This window comes from Curcuma longa, chromosome 16 (assembly GCF_044706935.1).
Source record: "Curcuma longa cultivar G26 ecotype Majalengka, Jawa Barat chromosome 16, ITB_CL_G26_1.1, whole genome shotgun sequence".
Taxonomy (NCBI): Eukaryota; Viridiplantae; Streptophyta; class Magnoliopsida; order Zingiberales; family Zingiberaceae; genus Curcuma; species Curcuma longa.
In genome coordinates this window covers 8517975-8530861 of record NC_133876.1, presented here as the reverse complement: position 1 = coordinate 8530861, position 12887 = coordinate 8517975, and the positions used below count along the sequence as shown (strand labels likewise).

The 12887-nt window shown below is 41.5% G+C and overlaps 2 protein-coding genes across 2 annotated transcripts; one reads left to right on the top strand and one right to left on the bottom strand.

Annotated features, from left to right (window-relative positions):
- Positions 1–7659: 7659 nt before the first annotated feature.
- Positions 7660–9411, bottom strand: LOC141847273 (L-ascorbate oxidase homolog). Its single transcript, XM_074735277.1, has 2 exons — positions 9158–9411; positions 7660–9070 (listed from the first exon to the last, which is right to left on the bottom strand). Exons 1-2 carry the CDS (start codon positions 9409–9411, stop codon positions 7660–7662), a joined length of 1665 nt encoding a protein of 554 aa, XP_074591378.1.
- A 721-nt stretch (positions 9412–10132) lies between these two features.
- LOC141847486 (endoglucanase 9-like) lies at positions 10133–12401 on the top strand. Its single transcript, XM_074735542.1, has 6 exons — positions 10133–10514; positions 10606–10923; positions 10977–11434; positions 11522–11657; positions 11739–11911; positions 11997–12401. The coding sequence occupies exons 1-6, from the start codon at positions 10133–10135 to the stop codon at positions 12399–12401; spliced, it is 1872 nt and encodes a 623-aa protein (XP_074591643.1).
- The last annotated feature ends 486 nt before the right edge of the window (positions 12402–12887 follow it).

The following is a 12887-nucleotide window of genomic DNA, read 5'->3' as shown; positions in this document are numbered from 1 at the left end:
AAATTGAAATTGACTCGAAATAGGTTGGGTAAGACAAAAATTACCGCTTAGGAGAAGATGAAAAAATACATGCAGACAACCTTTTTGTCGTATAATTTTCAAGGATTAATGTATCAAAGATTGCAAAATTTGAAGCAAGACACTCGATCAATGAATGAATATACTGTTGATTTTTTCAATTAATTGTCATGAATGAAATGTAAGAAATTAAAGACCAATTGATGGCGCAATATATAGGGGGTTTGAAATATCAAATTTAGGATACCGTGAATATGTTGAATCTGTGTCTGTTGCACACCAGAGAGCGTTGATTGTGAAAAAACATACACATCATGGTAGTGGATTTCTTTTCTTACAAACATGATGAGTGGAGGGCCTAGTGGGGTGGCTGTTGTTGGTAGTAGTAATAGTGTAGAAGTGAATAAAGGTGTCGATCAATTTCATAGAAGAAGCAGTGGCGGTATAAGTGTTTCAATTGTGGAGAAATTAGGCACAGATAATTAGAGTGTAAAAAGGCTACAGGAAAGAAAATGTTATTTTGTGGAGAATGATGATTGTGAAGAAGGCGTAGTAGTATTCAAAGGAAACCCGGTGTATGATGAGAAGACTATAAATGAAATACTGTTAGAAGGGGATGTTAGGATGACATTGGTGGTTTGGCGTTCCTGTTTGACACCAAAATTAGTAGTGGATGATGATTGATTATGGAGTAATATTTCTTAGTCGACATGTATCGTCCTAGACAAGGTATGTCATTTTATAATTGATGATGGAAGTTGTAAAAATATTATGTCAATTAAAGCAATGCAAAAATTAAATATTCAAACTGAAATTCATCCAAAGCCTTACAAATTGGCATGACTTAAGAAGGGTGGTGAGGTATCAGTGTGTAAGAGAGCTATTATTTCATTTTCTATTTTTCTAAAATATAAAGACGTTGTTTGGTGTGATATAGTAGTTATATGGATTCTTGTCACCTATTGTTAGACAAACCTTGGCAGTATAATAGAAGTGTGCATCATGATGGGCAAGTCAATACTTATAGTTTCATGTTTGAAGAAGTTAAAATTGTACTACTACCTTACAGACAGGCAATGGAATAACCTAAACCTGTAGGTGAAGTTTCAGCCTTATTATCTCTGTCTTAGTTTGACGAGGTATTGTGGAGGCAAAAGGGAGTATATGTTGATGGGAAAGGAGGTGGATGAATCCCACACGATTCTAGATTTATTGACTCCATTAATTACAAACTTTAGTGATATTTTCCTTGAAGAGTTATCAAGCGAATTGCCTTTGTCATGTGATATTTAGCATCATATTGATCTAGAGTCGGGAGCGACACTGCCGAATATATCACATTACAGGATGAACCCGCGTGAGCATGAGGAGTTACAACAACAAGTTGAAGAATTATTGGTTAAAGGTCATATAAAGGAGAGCATGATGAGTCCATGTGTTGTATCAACTCTTTTGATACCAAAGAAGGATGATTCTTGATGTATGTGTGTAGGCAGCAATATCATCAATAAAATCACTGTCATGTATCGCTTTCTCATTCCTTGTCTAGATGATTTATTTGATCAAATTAGTGGATCAACTGTGTTTACTAAATTGGATTTGAAGAGTGGGTATTATCAAATTCGTATTAGGCCTAAGGATAAATGGAAAATATATTTTAAGACTACGGAGGGGTTGTATGAGTGACTAGTGATGTCTTTTTGGTTTGTCCAATACTCCAGTACTTTTATGCGTGTGATGAATTAGTTATTGCAGACATTTATTAGTAAATTTATTATGGTATATTTTGATATTATTATGATATATAGTGTGACCTCTGAACAACATCTTCAACATGTGAGGGAGGTTTTTAGTGTATTGCGTAGGGGAAAATTTTATGTTGCAATGAAGAAGTGTGTTTATGGACTCAAGGTGTTTTTGGGATATGTGATTTTAGGAGCGGGTTTGGAGGTTGACGCAATTAAGGTACAAATAGTGAAAGATTGGCCTACACTGACAACGTTAATAGAAAGCAAGGAGTTTTTATAGTCTAACTTCATTTTACAGGCACTTCATTACTTCTTTCAGCAACATCATAACTCCTATAACAGGTTTAGAACTGTCAAACGAACCAATCCATAGCGGGGCGGGCCAATCCATGACAAACCCATTATATAGCAGGGCGGGACGGGCCGACCCACCAACTTAGCGGGTTAAGAAATCTCCAATCCAATCCAACTCAAGGCAAGCCGCAGATTAGGCGGGCCAACCCATGGGCCTGTTAAAAAAATATATTAAAAATATTAAAAATTTTAAATTTGAATTATAATTTAAATTGAATAAGTTAAAAATTTTAATTTTAAATTATAATTTTTAAGTTTGAATTTTAATTTAAATGGATCAAACCCACTAATTTTTCATTGAGTTTTCTACTTTAATTTTAAAATTTAGAATAAATAAATAAACTTTCTTAACCCGTGGGCCAACCCAAGCCCATCGCGGGCCAAGCCACATGAGTCGCAGGCCTAGGCGGGCCAACCCATCTGAGCCCATCTTAAAATGGGTTCATAACATTTCAACCCAATCCGCCTAAATTACTTGGCGGGGCGGGCCAATCCGACGAGTCTAACCCAAATTGACGACTATAAATAGGTTGTATGAATGGTAACAGGTTTAAGAGGACTGATGGGGTAGAGTCAGCTTTCCAATTAATTAAAGAACGACTTACAACTATGCCAATCTTAATACTCTCAAATTTCTTACAACCTTTTGAGTTACACATAGATGTATCTTAAGTTGGTATTGACACAATACATAGAATAACACACCTGTGATATTTTTCAGTGAAAAATTATCTCGAGCAAAACTTAATTATAACACTTATGATGTTGAGTTTTATGTCGTCGTGCAAGTTGTGAAGTATTGACATCACTATTCGTTCCACAGAGAATTTATTTTGTACACGAATCATGATTTGTTGAGACATCTACACCAGCAAAACAAGGTGTCATCTTGTTATGCAAGATGAGTTGCTTTATTTGGAGCAGTTTACTTATGTGATTAGACATAAAGTAGGGGTTGCTAATTGTTGGTTCCGGTAGCTTCCGGAGAGGATGCAAACTGATACGGATCATCGAGGCTAGTGTTCAACACTATCTCCGTAAACGATATTACTCCGCTACGGTGCTTACGGATAGTAGTAATTCGTTCCCAAGATACAACAACTTCAAATTTCGAGATCAGCGAACCTTCTCGTAGGCTTTTTGGACTCCGAATGCACAAGATAAGATGAATGCACAAAGGAAGAATAAAATCGATGAATTCGATGATTGATCGATAAAGTTTCCAGCATCTGGAGGGATCTATTTATACTAAGTGAAGTGGTTGAATACCCTTTGGATGAGTGGATGTGACCTTTGGACAGGATCGATCTGGGCCGTCCGATCTGGAGGGTTGTAACGCTTCACATAGCTTTCTTAGATATCTCATCCATCAGATCTGAAGGGTTGTGACCCTCAGATCTCCCCTCTGGTCATCAGCCGTCGAATCTGGATCCATTCGATCTGACGCTTCAGATCAAGTCTCATCCCAAGCGGTCAGATCATGACTCTTCGTGATCCAACGCTCCAGATCACATCACATGCGATCCATCACACCTCTTTGATCAACGGTTGTCATCCGTTCGCCCAGTCATCTCTCCTTGCCCGCGTGGATGTTACATAGGCACTACCACGTCACCCGAGTGCCACGGCATGTCCGCTGGAGCATAAATTTAAGCTCCTTAATGCTCCTCGCGACGACAAAGCGCCCATTGCGCATGTGTGCACGTGCGCGCATGGCAGGCCGTGGGCTCATAGGTGAGCACACCTGCTCGCCCGTGAGAAGAGATCACATGAGCTTTTTGTGTTAACTCCATTAACACAACAACATTAATAAGGAAGGCAAGCCCATTGAAATTCTCCGATGTGAGAGTATTCCCCATGCACTTCCTTATATAACATTAATTAACAATTAATATTATTCTGGGCTAACTTTGAATAATTAAATTCTCATTCATCCTTAATCGGTTTTAAGCAAATTAATATTCTAGATCTATCTGCGTGAAACATAGATTTCGATTTTGAAGTCAATTACAACTTTCATCAATTGATGACATTTTGATTTTTTTTATAAAATTGTATTGGTCCGTTAAGACCCCAATATCCAACACTAATCAAGTTTGAGTTGCAGGAGAAGCCTACTGGTGACAATACATGTTAGAGTGTCTAGGTTTGACTCTTTTCTTGATTTGCTTACTACTGATCCTTATTTTTCTATGATACTACAAGATGTACAGGCTAGGAAGAAAATAAAATTTTTACTGCATGATAAGTTTCTATTTAAAAATAATCAGTTATGCATTCCAGATTGTAGTCTTCGCTTGCATATAATCAAGGAATTGCACTGTGAGAGGCACATTGGTAGGGATAGAACATTGTGCTTGGTTTAGACTTCCTACTTTTGACCTACTTTATGACGAGAAGTCGAGAAGTATATGCAATGGTGCAAAATTATCAAGTCTCTAAGAGGGCTACTACTAATGTAAGATTGTACATGTCTTTTCGATCCCTTCGTAGCCTTAGGTTGATATTAGCATGAATTTTATATTGGATTTACCATGTACCTAGCGAGGTAGTAATTTCATCTTTGTTGTCGTTGATAGATTTTTTAAGATATTTCATTTTATTCCTTGCAAGAAGACTACAGATGTTGTTAATGTAACATAATTATTCTTTTGGGATATTTTCTTGAAACAAAAATAGTGATTATAAAATTCTTTATGATGTTTATTATGTTCCAAAATTGACTAGCAATATTTTGAGCATTGGTCAACTTTTGGAAAGAAACTACAAGCATATGAAAGATTATATACTTTAGCTATGTGATCAAGATTCTAATCTTGTTGCTAAAGTGTCTATGACTAAGAATATAATGTTCTTTTGGACTTGAAGAATTACGAACATATATGTTTGAAGACTTGTATCCAAGATCCATCATGGATTTGACATATGAGATTTGACCATTTGAATTTTAGTGGATTCAAAGCTTTAGGAGATCATAAGACAGTGAAAGGTATTTCGAAGATTGATCACCTCTATCAATTATGTGAAACATGCTTATTTTGCAAACGTCCAAGAAAGAGTTTTCCCCAGCAATCCATTTCGGGAGCAACCAAACCACTCTAACTTATCCATGTTGATATTTGTGGTCCTATCAAGCCTGAATCTCGATAAAAGCTATTGCTTTGTGCTCATATATGAGTTTATTTTTTTTTGAAATAAAAATCTGAGGTATTTGACGCATTCACAAAGTTCAAAGCTCTTGTTGAAAAAAATAAATATCAAATTCAAATATTAAGAACTGATAGATGTGATAAATTTACATCAAATGAATTTAACAATTTTTGTGAGTTGCATGGGATATGTCGTGCTTTGATAGTTCCTAGATCACTCCAACAAAACGTAGTTATTATATTGAAAGAAAGAACAAAATAATATTTAATATGACTAGGAGTATGTTAAAGTTTAAACACCTAAGGAATTTTGGATTGAAGTTGTGGCATGTATTATGTATCTTTCAAATCATTCTTCAACAAAGTGCTTGAAAGATGTAAAACCTCAAGAAGCATGGAGCGGGTGGAAATTAACTATAACATTTACAAGTATTTGAATCCATTTCATTTGCTCATGTTTCTGAATAAGAAAGATCCAAGTTAGATGATCATAATCATAAATTTATTTTCATTTGATATGATACAAATTTCAAGAGATACACATTGTACAACATACGAGGAAGAGTTTTGATTAGCATAGATGTACAGTTTAATGAAGATGCATCATGGGATTGAAGCGCCAAAGAAGAAGAGTCTTATGATTTCCTTCCTTCCTTAGACAAGGAATAAGAAGCCCAAGTGGAATCTATTCCACCAGCGACTCCACATTCACTCGAGTTATCAATCATACTAGGGTCATCTCCAGGAGACAAGACTCTAAAATATCAAAGTCTTAAGGATATCTACAATGCGACTCATACTATTGATGAAATAAATTTGTTTTATTTACTTACAGATATTGAACCTTTGAGCTTTGAAGAAATAAAATACAATGAGAAATGGCGATGAGTCATGGATTAAACAATTCAGGCCAGTAATGAAAGAGTTAGTATTTTTTTCAAAATACTATAAGATTATTGGAGTCAAATGGATGTACAAGACAAAGAGGAATGTTAATGGAGAAGTAGAAAAGTATAAAACATGATTTATCGCTAAAAGCTACAATAATAAGTAAAACATTGATTATGATGAAATATTTGCTCCTGTAACTCGATTGGAGACAGTTTGCTTGCTAATATCTCTTGCTGTCCAAAATCATTAGAAGATTTACTAGTTGGATGTTAAATATATCTTTCTTAATGGTTATCTTAATGGAGATGTTTACATTGATCAACCTATTGAATATGTGATTAAAGGGTATGAAGATAAAGTGTTGAACCTAAAGAATGCACTTTACGGGCTTAAACAGGCGTTGAGAACTTGGAACAATTGACTTAATGAGTATTTGTAAGAAAATAAATTTTTAAGATGGACCCTTGAGTATGCATTTTATGTGAAAGAAGAGGTCAGGATTTCTTACTTGTTTTCATTTACGTGGATGATCCCATTTTTACAAGAAATAATGCAAAAGAGGTTCTCAAAAAATTTAATATGCTTGATTGTAAATCAATTAGTACCCAATTTAGAACACAACTATCCAATTATTTAGAACACAACTATCCAAAATGAAGAAAGGAGAAGAGAAGATTGATACAACTACATTCAGAAGTCTTTTTGGAAGTTTAATTAAGATAGTTGACTTGTACAAGATTCGATATTTTATTTGCAGTTGAAGTTGTGAGTCAATTTATGAATAATTTAACTGAGTCTTTATGGGTTAACAACTAAGAGAATACTTTGTTATATTAAAGATACTCTCGATTATGACTTTATTTATTTATCCTTTAGCAATTATAAGTTGACATATTATTGTGATAGTAAATTTGTAGGAGATATTGATGATATTTTAAAAAAATAATACAATTGATTTTATATATTTTTTTGAGAAATAATACAATTCAGAATTAGTAGCAAAAAGTAATTACGCTCACCTCAAGCATCTTTCACAATCCGTCTCTAGATTATGTGAAGGAAGGTAAATCATGAGATTAACTTATAACCGACCACCAAATGACTAAAGGGTGAGAGTTTTTTTTTTTTTTGAGAGTATGCGTCAGTCGAAAATTGATTCATTGTCTCATTGGAGCAAATATGATACTAGTTGTGAATCACATTAATCCATATAAAATGACAAACTACTAAGAAAATGATTGGGCTTTGAATTGGGCCGATTGGATATTTTCTCTTCAGAAAAAAAGTTATGCAATTCCACGGGTCATTCTCACACATATCAATTGCTGCAATTTAATTGAATAAAACTTATATATATATATATAATCAAGACATTTGAGAAAAATAATAAATAGATAAAAAAACATTCGCAAAATAATAAAATCACCCTCATGTCGCCCTATTAGTTAATTAATTTTCTTATCGATTAAACACTACTTAATTAAGCCTCGTCGGAACCGTTAGACGTAGGGTGGCGGCTTCGGCAGGCCGACGACGTCGCCGCATAGCAGCGCGTTGTCCGGGATGTTGTTCTCGTCTCTCAGCGACCGCGCCGGAGACTGGATTGTGAAGTAGAGCTGCTGCCCGAGGTACCGCCGCTCCCACAGCTCCGACCTCAGGTTCCACATCCCGGCGTTGTCGAACGTCATCAGGACCGCCGACCACGATCTCTGGTACACCTGTATCGTGTGCCTACTCACCGCGTCCAGGTTGTTGTACAGCCTCCTGCTCTCCGGCGTCCACTTCCCGTGCCCCATCCCGACGGGGAAGAAGGCGTAGCCGTCGATGTGGTACGCCTGCGTCGTCCTCTCCGGGTTCTCGAACACCACCTCCACGAACGTCCGGAACGTCATGTTCAATACGTTAGGCGCGATCTTGATGGTGGCGGTATCCTGCGGCGGCTCGTCGCCGATGATGTCGTACTGGAACACCTTGCTGGCGATGCCGAAGTACTCGGCGAGCTTGAGCGGCGTGGTGGTGTCCTCGTGCGACACCGCGTTGAGCGCGTACCGCCTCTTCCCGTCGACCTTCCCGGTGGAGCTGACTAGCTTTATGGTGCGGGTGATGTTGATGCCGCCGTAGTGGTAGGAGCCCTGCGGGTTGGGGCGGGCGGCGCTGGCGGTGAGGTTCCACCGGAAGGACCGCCACTGGTTGAACGACCACGCCCAACCTTCCGGCGCAGGAGGGACGTCCTTCGACGGCGGGGTGTTAGAGCCGTTGTAGCGGATGATCCCGGTGGCGGAGATGCTGTACTTGGTGAACCTCGAGGAGGCCGCCATGTAGTAGTCGCCGGGAGTTTGGTCGGCGGTGACCAGGACGGAGAGGCACTGGCCGACGTGGATGTCGAGGGCATCGTAGCTGTTCTGCACCGTGTGGGATCCGTCCATCTCCACCAGCAGCATCGAGTGTGATTGGATCCGGAAATTTAATGTCACCTTCAATCCGACGTTGCAGATGCGGTAGCGGTAGGTCTTGCCGGCCTCCATAAAGAAGAGTGGCGGCTCGTCGTTGCCTGAGGCGTCCTTGCCCGAGTGGCCGTTGATGAGGACGCCGGCGGGGCGGCCGATGGAGTTCCCTGCGTCGAGCGTCTTCTCCAGGATCTTGTGGCTCTTGGTGTACCAGTCGCCGATGAGGACGGTGTAGTCGTCGGCGGGGTCATCGAAGGGCACCGGGATGAGGAGGCGGCTGTTCACGCGGAGGCCGCCGAAGGCGCCGGCCGCCTTCTGCATCCCGAGCGAGGGGAAATAGAGGAAGCTACCGATCTGGTCCTTCACCTGGAAATGGTACGTGAAGTTTTTTCCCGGAAGGATCGGGCAGTTGGTCCCAGCCGTGCCGTCCTGCCACGACATCTTCCGGTTCTGAATCCCATTCCTGTTCATGATCAAGAACGGGGCAATTAAGAAACACAGCGAGCTCGATCGCCGGGAAAAAAAAGAAAACAGAGACGTGGAAACGGACCAAGTGAAGAGGAGGGGCTCGTCGAGGTTGTTGAAGACGCTGACGATTACGTTATTGTTGGTGGTGGAGTTGATGTTGGGGCCGGGGAACTCGCCGTTGATGAGGATGGCCTGCTGGGGGACGCCGAGGGGAGCGATGGTGCCATAGGAGACGTTCCAGTTGAAGTAGAGGTAAGGGTCCTCGGGGCGAACGACGCCGAGCAGGAGACTCAGCAACAGAATCAACAGCGTCGCCGGCGACATCGAATAGGCCATCGAAGGACCTCTGTAGTAAGAATTAAGGAGAGGAGAGAGAGGAGGAGAAGAAGACGAAGAGGGTGTTCTTTTATAGCGCGAAGAGAGTAGTGTGGAGCGCGAACACCGGTGGGAAAGATTGCGTTGCTTCACACGTACGTCGTCCGGCTAAATCTGCACGAGAGGAGGAGGAGCAGGCGGTGCTGGCCGGCGACCTTGGCGGGGAGATCGGTGAGTTGGACGTTTGCATCCTGAGGTAGAAATTGAGGTTGACAGTTACAGGTGACGTGGAGGCCGTTAAGTACGTTGTCGTTAATAGTTTTATTTCATAAAACTAAAATATATATATAATAATAATCGAAACTTTGTGTACACGAGATCAAAATTATTCATAAAATAAGGTGTTTTTAAAAAAATAAATTTCATAAAAAAATGGCGTTGCCCTCCTTTTCATGTTTTCGAAAAAAGTGAGCGTTATTTTCCCATTCCTCGAATTCCTTTAGTTTGTCTCTGTTTCAGTCTCTCGAGTTTCAAGGTTACTGTTCCAGCTGGCCGACTGGTAAATCGATGGCAAAACCTGCATAAAGGCCTCACCTTTCGTTGTTTTTCCTCTTCCCCTCTTCGTCCCGTGCTTTCAAACTCGGATTTTGGCGGTCTCGCTGTTGTTGCAGGCAAGGAGTGGTGGAGAGAGCAGAGAAAGGTCCCGTCTTGGGCGAGGCGCCGCCGGACCGGAAGGATGAGCATGTACGTTCGCAACCCCTGGGGCGGGCCTCTGAAGTTGCACACTGACTCCGCCACCGACGACGACCGCAGCCGGAACCTCGATTTCGACCGCGGGGCTCTGTCGATGACGTCGAGGCAGCTGGACGAGACCCAGAAGAGTTGGCTCCTCGCGGCGCCGGGGAGCCACGGGAAGAAGAGGAAGTACGTCGACCTCGGTTGCGTCCTGGTTAGCCACAAGCTCGTCCTATGGACCGTCGGCGCAGTTGTCGTAGCCGCCGCGCTCGCCGGACTCAGTGCCGTCGTCGTCAAGACTGTCCCCCGGCACCTCCGCCCTGTGCCGCCGCCGGATAACTACACGCTGGCCCTCCACAAGGCCCTTATGTTCTTCAACGCCCAGCGATGTGAGTCTTCATTGTTCTCTTCACAACTTTTTTTTTTCCTCGGGGTTTGACGGCGAAAACTTTCTCTTTTTTCCCGCAATTTCTTCTTCAGCGGGACCGATTCCCAAACACAACAATGTATCCTGGAGGGGGAACTCCGGGATGAGGGATGGCCTCTCCGACCAATCATACAGGAAGAGTCTCGTCGGGGGATTCTACGACGCCGGCGACGCCATCAAGTTCACCTTCCCCGCTTCCTTCGCCATGACCATGCTCAGTTGGAGCGTCATCGAATACAGTGCCAAGTACGAGGCCGCCGGAGAGCTCCACCATGTCAAGGAGATTATAAGGTGGGGCGTCGATTACCTGCTCAAAACCTTTAATTCTTCAGCGGACACAACCGATAACATTGTGGCAGAGGTAAAGGAAAGCAAAACAAATTTGGATGAATGAACCTTAAATGGGTTACTGAAAATCTGCAAGTTTTTGCAGGTTGGGCAAGGTTCAAGGATGACCACTACTGTTGGATGAGGCCAGAGGACATTGACTACCCGCGGCCGGTCGCTATCTGTCGCGATAGGTGCTCCGATCTCATGGCAGAGACGGCGGCTGCTTTGGCTGCCGCCTCCATCGTCTTCAAGGATGACAGCCCCTACTCCCAGAAGCTCGTCCATGGCGCCTCTACTCTTTGGAAGTTTGCATCCAAAGACATCAGACATAAGAACATATACAGTACTGGACAACGGGATGCAAGCTCCTACAATTCAACCAGTAATTTCGATGAACTTATTTGGGGCGGAGCATGGATGTACCTTGCGACGGGCAATACGTCGTGCCTTTCGGTGTCAACTGATCCCAAACTGGCTCAACAAGCTGGGGCATTCCGGGGCGGTCCTCAGTATGGAGTTCTGAACTGGGACAACAAGCTTCCTGGTGCTCAAGTGAGTCACAATTCTATTGAATGGTTGTAGATTGATCTTAGAACAAAATTGTAATGAATATCTGGTCGTTTTTATCTCCACATATAGGTGCTACTTAGTAGATTGAGGCTGTTCCTGAGCCCAGGTTACCCGTATGAAGAAATACTGAGAACTTTTCATAAACAAACTGGCAACATCATGTGCTCGTATCTACCGGTTTTCAAATCCTTCAATCGCACAAAAGGTCAGAGATTTGAGATCGAATTCACCTTTTTCTTTAATTTCCTCCTAGAATTCAATTCTCAAGATCGTGTTTATCATACAGGCGGTTTGATCCAACTAAATCATGGAAATCCATCGCCCCTTCAGCACGTAGTCAACGCAGCATTTCTCGCAACACTTTACGGTGACTATCTCAAAGCAGTTGATGCTCCAGGATGGTATTGCGGCCCTGACTTCTACCCTGCCGGCGCCTTACGCGACTTTGCTCGCGCTCAGGTTCGCGTGTTCGACGACGCATTTAGCTTCTGCTATCGGAGATAAAACTGAAGTGCAGTTCCTCTACGTTTGCTTTAATTTCCAGATCGATTACATTCTGGGTAGAAATCCACACCGCACGAGCTATGTCGTAGGATTTGGCTCCCAGTATCCTAAGCATGTTCATCACAGAGGAGCATCGATTCCGAAGAACCGCCGGGAACGGTACGACTGCAAAGGAGGGCGGAAATGGAGGGACTCCAGGAAGGCAAATCCGAACACGATCATCGGTGCAATGGTCGCGGGACCTGATGAGCACGACGGGTTCGAAGACGTTCGGTCTGAGCGCAACTACACGGAGCCAACGCTCGCAGGCAATGCTGGATTGGTTGCTGCTCTGGTGGCCTTGTCCGGGGAGAGAACTACTGGAGTCGACAAGAACACTATGTTTTCATCAGTTCCGCCCATGTTTCCCGATCCTCCACCGCCACCTACACCATGGAAACCCTGAGAAATTTAGTTCTGTTTTAACCGAATGCTCAACCTTACTTTTGATTAGATATCATGACAGTAGTATTGTATAAAGATTAGTTTAGGGTAGTATCTATTTGATGCAGTGTGTGCACTTATTTTCACAGTTTAGGTCTATTTGTTTTTTTTTCCCTCTAAAATTCCCTTTTAAAACTACAAGGCTCTTTGTCCAACCGTCAATTTCTTAAATTTTTCATCCACTAAAAAAATACTTGTAATGAGATTTGAACAGCATTTGAGATAAACAATCCACTTTCATTATAACACTTATCTCATTAAAAAGAAGCATTTGATCAATTAAAATTATATCATATTAAATAAATATATTTTAAAAATATTTTAAAATATTAAAAATATTATTATTATTTTAAATAATAATCTTATTTTTAAAATAATAATTTTACTATTTTTAATAATAATCTTACTTTTAAAATAATACATCTGGGGTGTGCTAGCTTTCTAGCTG